This window comes from Nicotiana tabacum, chromosome 8 (assembly GCF_000715075.1).
Source record: "Nicotiana tabacum cultivar K326 chromosome 8, ASM71507v2, whole genome shotgun sequence".
NCBI classification, from domain to species: Eukaryota; Viridiplantae; Streptophyta; class Magnoliopsida; order Solanales; family Solanaceae; genus Nicotiana; species Nicotiana tabacum.
Genome location: NC_134087.1, coordinates 175,461,387 through 175,479,677, shown reverse-complemented (window position 1 = coordinate 175,479,677; position 18,291 = coordinate 175,461,387). Strand labels below are relative to the sequence as shown.

At 40.4% G+C, this 18,291-nt stretch overlaps 1 protein-coding gene and 1 pseudogene across 1 annotated transcript; both read right to left on the bottom strand.

Moving 5' to 3' along the window:
- Positions 1-2,996: 2,996 nt before the first annotated feature.
- LOC142163411 (uncharacterized) lies at positions 2,997-8,483 on the bottom strand (annotated as a pseudogene).
- A 1,392-nt stretch (positions 8,484-9,875) lies between these two features.
- LOC142163410 (uncharacterized) lies at positions 9,876-11,675 on the bottom strand. Its single transcript, XM_075220694.1, has 2 exons — positions 10,961-11,675; positions 9,876-10,477 (listed from the first exon to the last, which is right to left on the bottom strand). Exons 1-2 carry the CDS (start codon positions 11,673-11,675, stop codon positions 9,876-9,878), a joined length of 1,317 nt encoding a protein of 438 aa, XP_075076795.1.
- Positions 11,676-18,291: the final 6,616 nt, after the last annotated feature.

Sequence of the window (18,291 nt, the reverse complement as noted above, 5' to 3'; positions counted from 1 at the left end):
TGGTTTGGTTTGATTTTATTTAAAAAATCAAAGCAACCCGGTAAATTATATAACTATTTATATGTATCATTTTACTTTTTATGCATAATTATAGATCATTTATATAATTTTTTGTCACAATTTAATATTTCTTATTGATTGATGTCACTACTAATTGGCTAATGGCATTCAGAATGAAGCACTTTCCTTTAAAAAATATACTTAATCCAAAGATGGCAAGAATTCAATTTTATTTGTAAACAATCTCATCACTTCTCTCTAAAATCTCATCCGCTGCCACCTCCCCTCTGGTCCGTAACCCCCTTCAGCCAGCATTTCATCACTTCCTAAATCCACAGCACCACCCCTGGATATTTCTATTACTAATGATGAGATTAATCAAGTCCAATCCTTGTCGCTACAAAATCCATCATCTAGCTTCGAAGAGGTCTTACTTGCAGATAAGCAATCCAATCTCATAAGTATACAAACTGCAAGAATCTTTCTCACACAAATGGATCCACAACAGTCTACTCAACTATTTTTGGGTGGAAAAGAGAAAGTAGATGAAGAATGACATGTTACCCTATCAACTAAAGATCTGCAGAGGATCTATCACCCTTGAAAATTTGTAGTCATCATTAAACTCCTTGGCAGAGAATCCTACATCAGTACCTAAAAAAGAAAATTCAAGGAATTATGGAAACCCACTGAAAATTTTCCGTTAATTGACCTCGGTGCAGATTACTATATTGTAAAGTTCAATAAAGAAGAAAATATGGTAAAAGCTCTGCATCAAGGCCCTTGGTTTGTGAATGGCCATTTTTTATCTGTTCAAAGATGGGAACCCAATTTTGTAGCTAATTAAGTGAAACCATTATATTCAGCCGATGAGTTCGACTACCACAACTTCCTACTGAGTTCTATGACGGCATTATCCTAGAGAAGATCGGGAATAAAATTGGTCGTCTTTTTAACATTGATGCTTGCACATCAGCGACTCTTAGAGGTCGATATGCAAGACTATTACTACTAATAAAGCCAACAGTGGATTAGGAATAAAGAAGGCTAAATCAAAAAATTTAGCACTTTTGACTGGGCTTTCTTGGAGACTACTTAATTCTCCAAATGCCTTGTGCTCTAAACTTCTTATTAGTAGCTATGCATCTGGTAAACCTAAGTCCAGTCCTTCATTTATATGGCGAGGCATAATCAAAATTTAGTACTACTGTAATTTGGGAACGCTTTGGATCACTCATAAAAATTCTACACTCAATGTGTGGAATGCCATATGGATCCCAAATACTCATAGCTTTAGAAGCACCATAGAGGGGCCTTTAAAGATCTCGGACCTTAATTTGACTATTAAAGATTTGTGTACGAATAACAACTGGGACCTCTCGAAGATTTCATTTATTTTACCGCCCAATATTATTGACAACATCAACCTAGTTATTCATCCACTCTATCCCAAAGCCTATGACACTCTAGTTTGGGATATTACCAGTAGTGGTGTGTTTACTACCAACTCCTACTACAAACTCATCGATGACTTTAGTAGTACAGAGAAAGATTTTACATGGATTTGGAAACTTATTCCCCGAACAAAATTAAGTTCCTTTTATGGCTATGTTATCACAATATACTCCCTTGTCATTCTTATCTAAACTACCTCGGAATGAACATAGATGTAGTATGTCCAGTATGCAGAGAAGCCGAAGAAACCATTACTCATATATTTCTATATTGTATGCGGCACATAATGTCTGGAACAAGTTAGGAATTGCAGTAGATCACCAAATATCTAATAATAAGCACTATGTCACGTCCTTAGTCGTTAACTAAGTACACGTACGGTACTTAACAACTCACTCACGATCTTGCACAACTTACTCACGTTCTTTCTATGCCAAGTCAGTCTTACTACACTCAAGATCGCTAAGAGAATGTTAGAACACAAGAGAATTGTCAAAGGAAGCTTTTGTACTAGAGAGAACTTAATTGTTGTGCTTGATGAGTTTACAAATGAATTCCCCCTATTTATACTAATCACCTAGGGGCTAGTGTATAAAATAATAATTGTTCTACAAATCCTTCCATATTTACAAATAAGTACACTCTCTAGAATCTTTTATATAGCTAGAATCTTCCAAAGACTTTCCTAGTAATTCCATAGGGTTCTAGGGTCTTCCTAATGAAACCTCTACATTTTTCTAGAACCTTCTTACAAGTGCATAAATATCTAGAGCTTTCCCAAGAAAAATCTCCATAGGTCTAGAATATTCCACTAAGATCTAGTCCCTAACTTATGTAACCCTTCCATATGACAAAAATATATGCCACGTGATACCTACATGGAATAATGATGTGGCGGGTCATGGCACTCTCCCCCACCTAATTTTGTACCGCCCTCGGCACAAAGCATCGACATGTATGCGCGCATCTTTCCTTGGCGTCGCCGGAAATCTTTATCTATTATCCATGGCACCCTATGAAGCAGTTCGTCTTCCCATGTTACAAGGTACTGGTCACCTTTCTTTTTACCCCGTTTGTACTTTGGATGACTAACAATGATGGCCTTGATCCTCCCTCCATCGGATGCCCCTCCTTGCTCTTGGCCTGAATCTTCCCATCACTCAACCAAGTTTAGCAGCTTCTCAAGCATCGAGTCCATGCTTCCACTCCTTATTGGATGCCCTCTGTGGTCTAGCCTTACTGGCAAACTAGAACCCTCTGCTTGTTGCATCGTCTGAGTCTGGTAGCATACCATCACTTTGTAACTCGTCATCCTCTTCAACTATGTCCGTTCGAATTTTCTTGCTACCACCATGCTCCATTTGCATGGCGCCAAGGTATGCTTTGGAATCCCCTACTTTCGGCTTAGATTCCAAGTGCATCCCTCCAATGCAGGCGGTTTCTCCTGTGTCACCCATATGTTCTTGATCATTGTTGCATGTTTCCTTAACTCTGGGCATTCACTTGCCCGATATGATCATTTGCAGAAGTAGCACCCTCCCTTAGGCACGTACTCGCTGCAGTTTTTTTGGCCCCTTGCCATTTCTCTTGGACCTCTGTCCGTTATGGTATGACCCCTTGCCATTACCCTTGTATACCTCGGCTATGCCTTTCCCATTGTCCTCGTCATGATCTCCCCTACATCTCTTGGCGTTGCCTTCTTTGGACTTGGCAGGCTCCATCTTGAAGTTAATGAGCGACTCGGCTACCCCTATGGCCTCGTCCATGTTGGCTACTTGATGTATTCTTAACTCCTATTTTACCCAATTTTGCAACCCATCCATGAAGTAGAAGAGGTAATCTTCCTAGGACGATGACATGATTTGCAGCATTAAGGTAGTGAACTCGCGCACATACTCCCGAATTGTGACCGTCTGTCAGAGCTTCCTTAGTTTCTGCCTAGCCTCATACACCACATTCATCGGGTAGAATTGCTTCTTTAACCTCTTCTGGAACTGCTCCCATGTCTCAATCTTTCATAGCCCCTTTTTCAATGTTGGCACACTTCCGACGCCACCCCAGCACGGCAGCCTCGGTCAAGTATATTAAGGTATTGTGTACCTTAACAACTTTGTCATCCTCCTTAACTACCTCTAAGTACTTGTCCATCCTCCAAAGTAAGTCTGCCGCCTCGCGTGCATCCCCTGAACCGCCATATTACTTTCGTTTAGGGACTTTCACGTTGATCCATTCTGCAAGTACCAAGCCCTTGGTAATTCCGGTCATGGTTCCCTACAAAACTTCCTTCTAGCAATCTCTTGTATTCTATCTAACATTCCTTAGTCATAACCTTTTGCTCTGATACCACATTGTCATGTCCTTAGTCGTTAACTAAGTACACGTACGACACTTGACAACTCGTTCACGATCTTGCACAGCTTGCTCATGTTCTTGCTATGCCAAGTGAGCCTTAATACACTCAAGATCGCTGAGAATGTTAGAACACGAGAGATTTCCAAAGGAAACTTTTGTAATAGAGAGAACTTAATGGTTTTGCTTGGTGAGTTTACAAATGAATGCCCCCTATTTATACTAATCAACTAGGGGCTAGTGTATAAATAATAATTGTTCCACAAGTCCTTCCATATTTACAAATAAGTACACTCTCTAGAATCTTTTATATAGCTAGAATCTTCCAAGGACTTTCCTAGTAATTCAATAGGGTTCTAAGGTCTTCCTAATGAAACCTCTATATTTTTCTAGAACCTTCTTATAAGTGGATAAATATCTAGAACTTTTCGAAGAAAATTCTCCATAGTTCTAAAATATTCCACTAAGATCTAGTCCCTAACTTATGTAACGCTTCCAGATGACAAAAATATATGCAAAGTGACACCTACATGGCATGATGATGTGGCGGGTCATGGCAACTGGCTTATTACAGTTAGAGACACGAGCCCCTCGACTAATGTTAATAAATTTTTAACTTGGAGGGATCTCTTTCCATTTGTTATCTGGAATCTTTAGATGAACAGAAATCTTAACAATCAAAATAACATAAACAATGTCATAAGTTCTATGACGGCTATCAATCATGCTGTGGAATATACTCTCATGACTGACAGAGAAATCCCACTAGGAAAATTCCTATACATATTCGATGGCATAAACCACCTGCTGGATGGTACACGTTAAATACTGATGCTGGAATCTTGAACCAGGCTCTGATACCAAGCTTTGTCACGCCCTGAACCATGGCCTGGGCGTAATACGACACTCGGTGCCTGACTGCATGTGACCGAGCAAACCAACCGCATGGCTAGATCAACACGTGGTATAACTATAAGCTAGAGGTAAATATAAAACATGATAATCTACTAAAGAGTCTGACTGAAATATCATAGATGCGGAAATACTGAAAGGTCTGCAAGTATAAACAAGTAGCCGACAAGGCTAACACATGAAAGCCTGCTAATATCTGACTGACTGGGTTATAGTCTACGAAGCCTCTAAAGAATACTAAAAATGCTAACTGTTTACCGGGACAAGGTCCCCGGTATACCTTATTAACTGAAATACTATAATGACTAAAACAAAGGAAAGATAAGGCCCCAGAAGACTTGGGCTCACCAATAGCTGATACGAGATGTCCTAGCAAGCAAAATCGCCAACCTAAAAATCGTTACCTGCATCACGAGATGCAGGCCCCGGGCAAAAGGGACGTCAGTACATTTGAATTGTACTGGTATGTAAAATAGCTGAACAAAAGAACTGTCAATACTGAAACTAAAAATGAACCGCTGGCTGATAAACTGATAACTGAACAAGGAAGTAAGAATGTGAATACTCCCTCTTATGAATGATGAACAACCTGTTTAACTGAATATTGAATTGCGACCTCAGGCCCAATATGTATATATATATATGTGTGTGTGTGTGTGTGTGTGTGCACAACTGCGGCCTCAGGCCCAAGTATACGTATACATAACTGCGGCCTCAGGCCCAAATATGCATAAAGCATGAACTGCGGCCTTAGGCCCAAATACAGGTGTTTAGCATTCAAGAATATAAAATTAGGAATTAAGAATCATATTACAATACATGATACTGAAGTAATGAGCCATACCAAGTTACATGATACTGGAATAGTGAATAGGATTAGACTGAGATGAGTATTCATAATAAGTTGATTTATCATAACTGAAACTCATAGAATATCGAATGATTATGAGACTATGCCATCTAGAAAATAGAAGTTCTACTAGTATTCAGGGAACTAAGGCATAGTTACTTTATGAGGAAACTGGTAATAGTCATAATGATGGGACGTAGGGAGAATCATAGACATTCCCAAACATAAAGAGCTAGCCTTACATACCTTAACTTCCTGACTTTGAGTGTAATACAATGTTTGTCAACCCTTTCAACTTTAATCTAGAGCAATACAAGTCAAAGGGATTCCATATTAGCTATGATGCTCATGTTTTGGTCACTTAAGCATTTTATCAAATACTTGGTGAAAATAAAGCTTCATAGTCCTTATTAATGGTGTCTCTACACCCAACAACCCATTCTCTTGTTCCTAGATAAATTCTAAAGTCACAAATGATTATATCTACATTATTCTTAATCACCAAGTAAACAACATCCTTAACCAATAAACAACACTCAACACCCCAACCCTATAATCGTTCATGCTTTTCTATCAAACCCATCAACTGATATCTCATGAACTAGGTTTATAATCATTAAACCAATGCTAGAATCAATTAGAGGGTGAAGACATTACCTTTTTAAAGTTCAAACCCTTTGAATTCGAGTTATAGGCTTCCTTATCTCAACAATGATGTCCCAATCGAATATCTAATGATATGGAAGGTTTACCCATGTTAATAAGATGTTGAGAAATTGAAATTAAGTTAGAATCACCATTAGAACTTACCTTGGGTGGTGGAGGGACCCTTAAGTAGTTAGGTTTTTGAGAGTTTTACTTTCTAGAGCAAGTTTTCATGTTTTGGGGCTATGGGGGATGAAATAGGGCTAAAAATGACTTCCCAAGTCATCCACCGCGTCCCGGTTGGCGCGACCGTGGTCCCGACCATAGTAAATCGCTGAGACACTACCTCGCCACTGCGACCGCGGTAAAACGCGGTAGGACCCCCGGTGGTTGCACAGAGCTCCGTTTGGGATCCACAATATATTGTTGGAAATATATTTCAAAGGTCTACAACTTTCATGCTTTAAGTTTTCCCAAATTTTCACTAAAACCTGCTGGAATACAAACCTTCTGCAAACTTAGTCGATTTTGTCAAATCTTATGCACCTTACTTTCCATCTTGATTTTGAAATAACTATTTTCACCCATAATCATCCTGATGGGACTTCACATGTTCAAAATATATCCTTACTACTCCTTTAACTCATTCATACCTAAGTCGAATTTTTACGGGGTGTTACATTATCTCCCCCTTGGAATCATTCATCCTCGAATGATCGTCCTGGCTGCAACCACGGATATCTATGGACATTAAACTGGTGTGATGGAGATATGAGAATACTGGAATATCATGAATACATGTATATTAAACTGAACGAGCACGTGATCACTAAATACTAAGCTGAGTAAATACTGAAAGGCATGGAGATTATAATATAAGACCTGAATGGAAAGGTTAATTACCTTCCACATTTTCCTTTTGCTCTTCAAAGAGATGGGGATATCTGGACTTCATGTCCTCCTCGGATTCCCATGTAGCCTCTTCAACCTTTTGATTCCTCCGAAGCACTTTAATTGAAGCAATTTCCTTAGTTCTGAGCTTGCGAATTTGACGATCAAGAATAGCCATTGGAATTTCTTCATAAGACAGGCTGTCTTTAACCCCTATAACCTTTGTAGGAACCACAAGTGACGGGTCTCCCATGAATTTCTTCAACATGGACACACGAAACACTGGGTATACAACAGCTAGTTCTTGTGGCAATTCTAACTCATAAGCCACCTATCCAATCCTTCGCATGATTCTATATGGACCAATATAGCGGGGACTAAGTTTCCCCTTCTTCCCAAATCTCATAACGCCTTTCATGGGCGATACTTTCAGAAACACCCAATCATCAGCTTGGATCTCTAAGTCTCTACGCCATATGTCCGAATAGGACTTTTGGAGACTTTGAGCCGTCTTCAAATGCCTTTGTATCAAGTTGGATTTCTCCATGGCCTGATAGACCAAATCGGGTCCTAACAACTCCGCTTCTCCGACTTCGAACCAACCAATTGGTGATCTATACCTTCGCCCATACAGAGCTTCGTACGGTGCCATCTTGATACTAGAGTGATAGCTGTTATTATAAGCAAACTTAATGAGAGGTAGATGATCATCCCAATTACATTTAAAATCAATAACACATGCCCTCAACATATCCTCAAGAGTCTGAATGGTACGTTCCGCCTGGCCATCTGTCTGAGGATGAAAAGCGGTGCTGAGGTTCACCCTTGTGCCCAATCCCTTCTGAAAGGATTTCCAAAAGTTTGTTGTGAACTGAGCACCACGATCTGAGATAATGGACAAAGGAGTCCCATGCAATCGAACAATTTCTTTGATATACAACTTGGCATAATCCTCGGTCGAATCTATAGTCTTCACTGGCAAGAAGTGAGCTGACTTGGTAAGTCAGTCTACAATCACTCAAATCGAATCATGCTTCCGGAACGAGCGAGGTAGACTTGTTATGAAGTCCATGTTTATCATCTCCCATTTCCAAATGGGAATTTCTATATTCTAAGTTAAACCGCCTAGTCTCTGGTGTTCGACTTTCACCTGCTGACAATTTGGACACTTAGCCACGAATTCTGCTATATTCTTTTTCATATCGTTCCACCAATAAACCTCCTTAAGATCATGATACATCTTTGTGGAACCTAGGTGAATAGAATACCTGGAATTGTAGGCTTCTAACATAATCCGCTCTCTGAGCCCATCTACGTATGGAACGCATAGTCTGCCTCTGTATCTTAAAGTACCATCATCTCCCCCTTCTTCAAAAGCCATAGTCTTGTGTTTGTGAATTCCTTCCTTCAGCTGCAATAAGTAGGGATCACTGAACTGTTTTTCTTTTACTTCTGCTACTAAGGAGGATTCAGCCATGTTCTGGAGAACAATGCCACCATCTTCGGAGTCCAAAAGTCGAACTCCTAAATTTGCTAAGCAGTGGACTTCCTTTATCATAGTTTGCTTGTCTGCCTCAATGTGAGCTAAGCTGCCCATAGAACGCCGACTGAGAGCATTGGCTACAACATTTGCTTTCCCCGGATGATAGAGGATATCAACATCATAATCTTTAAGTAATTTGAGCCAGCTTCTCTGACGTAGATTTAATTCTCTTTGCTTTAAGATGTACTGGAGACTCTTGTGATCTGTAAAAATGTCAACATGTACCCCATACAAATAATGGCGCCAGATCTTAAGTGCAAACACCATAACTGCCAATTCAAGGTCATGAGTCGGATAATTCTTCTTGTGAGCCTTGAGTTGTCTCGACGCGTAGGCTATGACTTTACCGTGCTGCATTAATACACACCCAAGACCAACCCCTGAAGCATCACAATAAACAACGAACCCTTCGGTTCCTTCCGGTAGTGTCAGGACTGGAGCTGAAGTCAATCTCTTCTTTAACTCCTCAAAACTTTTCTCGCACGCGTCCGACCATTGAAACTTGACTTTCTTCTGAGTTAATCTAGTCAAAGGGGACGAGATAGAAGAAAATCCCTCTATAAAATGCCTATAATAGCCTGCTAGACCCAAGAAACTCCTTATATCGGATATGGAGGTGGGTCTAGGCCAATTCTTCACTGTCTCTATTTTCTGAAAGTCCACCTTCACGCCTTCCCCTGAGATGACATGGCCCAAAAACGCTACTGATTTCAACCAGAATTCACACTTAGAAAATTTTGCATATAGCTTGTGATCCTGCAGTGTCTGCAACACAAATTCTGAGATGTTCTACATGGTCAGTCTCGCTACGGGAATAAATCGAGATGTCATCAATAAACACGATAACAAACAAATCAAGATAAGGCTTAAAGACCCTATTCAGAAGGTCCATGAAAGTTGCCGGTGCATTCGTTAAACCAAATGACATTACCAAAAATTCGAAATGCCCATATCAAGTCCTAAAAGCTGTTTTTGGAATATCAACTTCCTTAACCTTCAACTGATGGTATCCCGATCTGAGGTCAATCTTGGAATAACACTGGGCACCTTGAAGTTGATCAAATAAATCATCTATTCTGGGAAGAGGGTACTTGTTCTTGATGGTGACTTTATTCAACTGACGATAGTCAATGCACATACACAAAGACCCATCCTTTTTTCGGACAAACAAGACCGGTGCGCCCCAAGGTGAGACACTTGGCCTTATAAATCTCTTATCTAGAAGGTCTTTCAACTGGACTCTTTCAACTCTGCTGGATCCATTCTATAAGGCGGAATAGATATTGGCTTACTGCCTGGAAGTAGATCAATTCCAAAGTCAATCTCTCTATCGGGAGGAATTCCAAGGAGATCTTCGGGAAACACTTCTGGAAACTCATTTACAATTGGTACCGACTGGAGAGTGGGGATCTGAGCATCTGCATCCTTAACTCGAACCAGGTGATAGATATATCCCTTGGAGATCATCTTTATGGATTTAAGATAGGAAATAAACCTACCCCTAGGTGCTACTACATCACCCTTCCATTCTAAGACTGGTTCACCGGGAAATTCAAAACTTACTATTTTGGTTCTACAACCCACTTTGGCATAACATGACTCTAACCAATCCATGCCCATGATCACATCGAAGTCTAACATCTCCAATTCTACTAAGTCTGCTATAGTAAGATGATGATGTACTTTGACTGGACATCCCCTATAGATACACCTTGTTACAACTGATTCTCCAATTGGAGTGGACACTTCAAAGTGTTCACACAACTTTTCTGGTTCTATCCCAAATTTCTTTGCAATATATTGGGTTACATAAGATAGGGTGGATCCTGGATCTATAAGAGCATAGACATAAAAAGTGAATATTGTTAGCATACTTGTGACAACATCTCCACGAGCCTCTGTATCATGACGGTCTGCCAGTGCATACAAGCGGTTTTGACCACCACCTGCATTATTAGACTTTGCTGCACCGCGCCCTTGTTAGGCCTGAGAGTTATTATGGGCTGCTGAATTAGTGGAATGAGCTACATTGCCTCCATTGTTATGCTTTGCCTATGGACAATCCCTCAAGAAGTGGCCCTGCTAATCGCATCCAAAGCAACCCTTTCTGCCCAAACGACAGAACCCTAGGTGCCTCTTACCACACGTGTTGCAAATAGGGTAACCAGGGACTCTGTAGCCCATACTAGCCTATGACTATGAGTCTGCTGTTCTAAAATTTTGGTTTTTCTTATTAAACTTTGACCTCTGAACCGGTGCACTAGTTGAAGATGGAGCAGGTCCTGATTTTTATTTCTTGAAAAACTGGTGATTACCTCCTGCTTGAGATCTCCCATGGTTGAAATTTCCTGCAGACTTAGCTCTCTTGCTGAATTTCCTCTCCTTCTCTCTCCGTAGCCGCTCTTCTTCCTTCAACCTGTCTTCGTTCCCTTGAACAAAGGCAACCATCTTAGTGATGGTCATGTCATTATTCTGAGCAGCTATATTAGCATCAGCAAACAAATCATCTGAAAGCCCCAACACAAACCGCCTAACTCTGGCCCTCATATCACGTACCATTTCCGGAGCATACTTGGCCAGAGAGACGAACTTGAGGTAGTACTCATTCACACTCATATCATTCTGTCTAAGTCTCTCAAACTCCAAAGCCTTAGCTTCCAAGACATCAATGGGTAGAAAGTGCTCAAGGAACGCATCTGCAAACTCCTTCCAAGTTGCAGGATCCGCATCCTCCCCTCGGGACTCTTCCCATGTTTCATACCAAGTGTTGGCAACATCCTTCAGCTGGTACACAGCAAGCTCTGATACCTCAGTGTCTGTAGCATGCATCACTCGAAATATCTTCTGAACCTCATCAATGAAGTTTTGCGGATTCTCATCCTTTTTGGACCCTATGAAGACGAGAGGTTTCATGTTGAGGAATTCCCTAGACCTGGAACTACCCGTCTCATGAACATCACTTGTTCCCTGCCTTTGAGCCTGAGTAGCAACAATCTGGGTGAGCAACTGGATAGCTCTACCGATATCCATGTCTGAAGCACTAGGCACTGAGACCAGTGCAACCCCCTGGACCGGAGTGCCCTCCTCCTGAGCAGCATTAGTTGTGGCCCTCGTGGTGCACTTTCTTTTTGCAGGAATTTTTCTGAAATACGAGATTCTCACGGGTTAGAAAGATTCCTAAAATCATAGATCTAATTGCACGATCTAGAGTATGAAAGAAATGGAACAATCCTAGATGTCTTGGTAGTCAACTATTTACATGTGTGGCGCGCACACACACATAAATGAGACCCCACTAGACACGGATTCATAGACTCCCTAGGACTCTTGAACCTGGGGCTATGATACCAAGCTTTGTCACGCCCCAAACCATGGTCTGGGCGTAACATGACACTCGGTGCCTGACTGCATGTGACCGAGCGAACCAACTGCATGGCTGGATCAACACGTGGTATAACTATGAGCTAGAGGTAAATATAAAACATGATAATCTACTAAAGAGTCTGATTGAAATACCATAGATGCGGAAAATACTGAAAGGTCTGCAAGTATAAACAAGTAGCCGACAAGGCTAACACATGAAAGCCTGCTAATATCTGACTGACTGGGTTATAGTCTACGAAGCCTCTAAAGAATACTGAAAATGCTAACAGTTTACCGGGACAAGGTCCCCGGTGTACCTTATTAATTGAAATACTATAATGACTAAAACAAAGGAGAGATAAGGCCCCGGAAGACTGGGGCTCACCAATAGCTGATACGAGATGTCCTAACAAGCAGAATCTTCAACCTGTAAATCACTACCTGCATCGTGAGATATAGGCCCCGGGCAAAGGGACGTCAGTACATTTGAATTGTACTGGTATGTAAAATAGTTGAACAAAAGAACTATCAATACTGGAACTGAAAATGAACCGCTGGCTGATAAACTGATAACTGAACAAGGAAGTAAGGATGTGAATACTCCTTCTTCTGAATGATGAACAACCTATTTAACTGAATATTAAACTGCGACCTCAAGCCCAATATGTATATATATATGTGCACAACTGCGGCCTCGGGCCCAAGTATACGTATACATAACTGCGGCCTCAGGCCCAAAGATGCATAAAGCATGAACTGCGGCCTTAGGCCCAAATACAGGTGTTCAGCATTCAAGAATATAAAATCAGGAACTGAGAATCATATTACAATACATGATACTGAAGTAATGAGCCATACCAAGTTACATGATACTGGAATAGTGAATAGGATTAGACTGAGATGAGTATTCATAATAAGTTGATTTATCTTAACTGAAACTCAAAATATCGAATGATTATGAGACTATGCCATCTAGAAAATAGAAGTTCTACTACTATTCAGGGAACTAAGGCATAGTTACTTTCTAAGGAAACTGGTAATGGTCATAATGAGTGGGACGTTGGGAGAATCATAGACATTCCCAAACATAAAGAGTTAGCCCTACATACCTTAACTTCCTGCCCTTGAGCGTAATAAAATGTTTGTCAACCCTTTCAACTTTAATCTAGAGCAATACAAGTCAAAGGGATTCCATATTAGCTATGATGCTCATGTTTTGGTCACTTAAGCATTTTATCAAATACTTGGTGAAAATAAAGCTTCATAGTCCTTATTAATGGTGTCTCTACACCCAACAACCCATTCTCTTGTTCCTAGATAAATTCTAAAGTCTCAAATGATTATATCAACATTATTCTTCATCACCCAGTAAACAACATCCTTAACCAATAATCAACACTCAACACCCCAACCCTATAATCGTTCATGCTTTTCTATCAAACCCATCAACTCATATCTCATGAACTAGGTTTATAATCATTAAACCAATGCTAGAATCAATTAGAGGGTGAAGACATTACCTTTTTGAAGTTCAAACCCTTTGATTTCGAGTTCTAGGCTTCCTTCTCTCAACAATGATATCACAATAGAATATCTAATGATATGGAGGGTTTACCCATGTTAATAAGATATTGGGAAATTGAAATTAAGTTAGAATCACCATTAGAACTTACCTTGGGTGGTGGAGGGACCCTTAAGGAGTTAGGTTTTTGAGAGCTTTACTTTCTAGAGCAAGTTTTTCATGTTTTGGGGCTATGGGGGATGAAATAGGGCTAAAAAATGACTTCCCAAGTCATCCACCACGTCCCAGTTGGCGCGACCGCGGTCCCGACCGCAGTAAATCGCTGAGACACTGCCTCGCCACCGCGGCCGCGGTAAAACGCGGCAGGACCGTGGTGGTTGTACACCTCTATGTAAAACGGGCATAACGTTTTGCACAGAGCTCCGTTTGGTCTACACAATATATTGTTGGAAAGCTATTTCAAAGGCCTACAACTTTCATACTTTAAGTTATCCCAAATTCGTTACAAATCGTCACTAAAACCTGCTGGAATACGAACCTTCTGCAAACTTAGTCGATTTTGTCAAATCTTATGCACCTCACTTTCCATCTTGATTTTAAAATAACTATTTTCACCCATAATCACCCCGATGGTACTTCACATGTTCTAAATATATCATTACTACTCCTTTAACTCATTTATACCTAAGCCGAATTTTTACGGGGTGTTACAAGGTGACTGTGTCAGGACCCGGAATTCCCACCTTTGGGATCGTGATGGCGCCTAACATTCACTTGCTAGGCAAGACAATGTTAGAGTAATTCCTTTACCAATTTTAAACACCTTCAACAATTAACCAATCAAACAGAAATAAAGCTAAGATGAAGTATGAAATAACATAATAATCCCATATCTAGTACAGCCCAGATCTGGAGTCACAAATGCACGAGCTTCTAAAGTTTTTCAAATAGGGTTTGAAATAAGTACAACTATCTCGAATGAAAGGAATAGTAAATAGGGAAAGAGGAATGGGATTTCAAGGTCAGCGAACGCCAAAAGATCTACCTTGAGTCTCCAAATGCTAATCCGAGATGATACGTCTCACGGACAGCTGGGACCAGTACCAAAATCTACACAAGAACTGTAGAATGTAGTATGAGTATAACCGACCCAATATACTTCATAAGTGTCGAGCCTAACCTCGACAAAGTAGTGACGAGGCTATAACGGGACACCCATGTAATTAATCCCGTGCAGACAACAATATACGTATAACATAACAACAAATAAAGGTTAAGCATGTATTATTGGGAGGGGAACATGAAAGGGGTACAAGATACGATAACAACGACAGAGAATGATAACAAGAAACCGTCAATAAACCTCCAACCAGTAAAATGAATAAACATAATGAATAAAACTGCACGGCATCAACCTTTGTACTTTTACTCTCAACCTCATCATAAAACAGTAATACTGGCACGATATTACCCTTCGTGTTTTTACTCTCAATTACGGAACAACATTACCCTTCGTGCTTTTACTCTCAATTTCATCATGAAACAATAAATACGGCACATCATCACCCTTCGTGCTTTAACTCTCAAACAAGACATGGCATCACCCTTCATGCTTTAACACTCTCCCTTAACATGTAGCATTGAACATATAACAACAAGGAGATAGAATTAACAAGAACAAACCTTACATCAACAATGGTTCCATAATACCAACCTCAACTCCAGGAACAATACTCAATTATCACAGATAGCCCATAAATGCGAAAAGAATGATCAATTTAGTAATTAACTAGTCTAAGCATGAATATCATGATCAAATAAACAAATAAATTACAAGAAATAAGTCTCACCCGTATGCTTTAATCCAACCACAATGCCTAAGTGCTCGTCACTTCACATATATGTTGTACCCAACATTTAAACAAGTAAAAAATAGGCAAACAAGTCCTAATATCTCAAGTCAAGGTTAACCACGATACTTACCTCACTCCAAAAATCAACTCAAGGCTCAACCACGGCTTTGCCTTTCGAACAGGCCTCCGAACCAACCAAATCTAGCAAATTATCAACCAAATGATTCAAAATAAGCCTTATGAACTATTTACGAATGAAAAAGGGTCAATTTAGGTCATTATTGAAAAAGTCAACTCTCTGGCGCGCTTGGTCCAAACCCGAAATTCTGACCAAAACCTGATTACCCATTCACCCCCGAGCCCGGTTATGTAATTTGATTCGAAATCTGACCTCAATTTAAAGTCTAAATTTCCAATTTTACAAAATCCTTATATCTGCCGAAACCCCCAATTTCTACCATAAAAATCCTAGATCTTAGGTTGAAATCTTATGAAATGTAATGGAAAATTGAAAGAAAGTAGGTTAGAATCACTTACTAATGAATTAGAGAAGAAGAGTTCCTGGAAAAATTGCCTCTAGAGTTTCTAGGTTTGAAAATTTGAGAGAATGAACTAAAATCCTATTTTTTCCATCTTAAGTTCAGGCGCAGATCTCGCAATTAGGACCTAGGGTTCGCAATTGTGGACCCCGCAAATGCGAAAAACCCTTCGCAAATGCGAAGGTCTCACACTTCTGCTGTCATTGTAATTGCGAGAGTTTGTTCCCATTTGTGAACTTGAACTCCTCGCAACTGCAATCAAAATGATCGCAAATGCAAACATTGCTTCCCTTAGCCCACTTTGAAATTAAAAACCATTGATGCCTAGCTACTCTTTGCAATTGCGAGGAAATAGTTCGCAAATGCGAACCTGACAGGAAATCTGCCATATCGCAAATGTGAAGCCTGACCTCACAATTTGGGACCCTATTTACCTCTTTGAGCGAATCGAGAAATAGATTTTATTGTCCATCTTTTTGATATATATCAGGCATTGCATTCTTCGGATAATTCAAATCGAAGCATTTGGATGTCCAACTCAGGCCTAGGCCTGCACCAGCTATTATCTAAGTCCAAACTCACTCCGTAGCCTATCCGAAACTCATCCAAGCCCTTGGGGCTCCAAACCAAATATGCACACAGGTTCAAAAAATATGATACAAACTCGCTCATGAGATTAAAATACCAAAATAACACCTAGAACTATAAACTGGACACCAAATCAAATAAAATTTTCAATGAAACTTTAGAATTTCTATTTTAACAACCGGATGTCCGAATCACGTCAAACCAACTCCGTTCTCACCAAATTTGGCAGATAAGTCATAAATATAGTAATGGACCTACCGAGTTTCGGAACCAAAATACGGACCCGGTATCAAAAAAGTCAAATATTGGTCAAATCTTTAAACTCTTGAAACCTTTAAACTTCAAATTTCGACAAAAAGCAATAACTCGAGCAAGGGACCTGCGAATTCGATTCCAGGCATACGCCCAAGTTCCAAATCACGATACAAACCCACCATGACCGTCAAAATACAAATTCGGGTCCGTTTGCTCAAAATGTTGACCGAAGTCAACTCAAATGGACTTTTAAGATGTAACTTTATATTTTATCAATTTTAAACATAAAAGTAATTTGGAAAAACATCGGGACTGCGCACGCAAATTGAGAAAGTCTTAAAGAAGCTATTAGAGGCTTCGAAATGCAAAATTAAGGTTTAAAACTCTAGATGACCTATTGGGTCATCACATTCTCCACCTCTAAAATAACCGCTTGTCCTCGAACGGACATAGATTAGTACCTGGACTGGTGAAAAGGTATGGATATCTACTCTGCATGTCTGAATCGAACTCCCAAGTAGCTGCCTCAACGGGCTGACCTCTCAAGTACACTCAAACTGAAGGATAACTCTTAGACCTCAACTGTCGAACCTGCCGGGCTAGAATAGCCACCGGCTCCTCCTCATAAGTCAAATCCTTGTCCAACTGGACTAAACTGAAATCTAACATATGGGATGGATCACCTTGATACTTCCGGAGCATGGAACACCAGATGGACTGCTAACAAACTAGGTGGAAATGCGAGCTTGTAAGCCACCTCACCCATTCTCTAAAGAATCTAAAAAGGTCCGATATACCTAGGGCTCAACTTGCACTTCTTTCCGAACCTCATCACACCCTTCATGGGTGAAACCTGGAGCAACACCCTCTCTCCGACCATGAATGCAATATCACGAACTCTCCGGTTGGCATAACTATTCTTTCTAGGCCGAGCTATACGAAGTCGATCCTAAATGATCTTGACCTTATCCAAGGAATTATGTACCAAATTTATACCTAACATCCGATCCTCCCCTGACTCGAACCATCTAACTGGCGATCAGCATCGCCTCCCATATAATGCCTCATAGGGAGCCATCTGAATGCTCTACTGGAAGTTGTTGTTGTAGGCAAACTCCACAAGTGGCAAGAACTGATCCCAAGAACCCCCAAAGTCAATAACACAAGCGCGAAGCATGTCCTCCAATATCTAAATAGTACGCTTGGACTGTCCGTCCGTCTGAGGATGAAAAGCTGTGCTCAACTCCACCTGAGTACCCAACTCTCGCTGAACTACCTTCTAGAAGTGCGAGGTGAACTACATACCTCGATTAGAAATGATAAACACGGGCACACCATGAAGACGGACGATCTAGCGGATGTAGATCTCAGCTAACCGCTATGAAGAATAGGTAACTGCCACAGGAATGAAATGCGTAGACTTGGTCAGCCTGTCCATAATAACTCATACTGTATCGAACTTTTTCTGAGTCCGTGGGAGTCCAACAATAAAATCCATAGTGATATACTCCCACTTCCACTCAAGA

Excerpts from the sequence above, each read along its gene's own strand:
- LOC142163410 (XM_075220694.1), bottom strand. The coding sequence starts at position 11,675 with ATGGATATCGGTAGAGCTATCCAGTTGCTCACCCAGATTGTTGCTACT. Across the intron at positions 10,478-10,960 it reads TGGGAGATCTCAAGCAGGAG|ATCCAGGATCCACCCTATCT; the intron begins GTAATCACCAGT and ends ATGCTCTTATAG.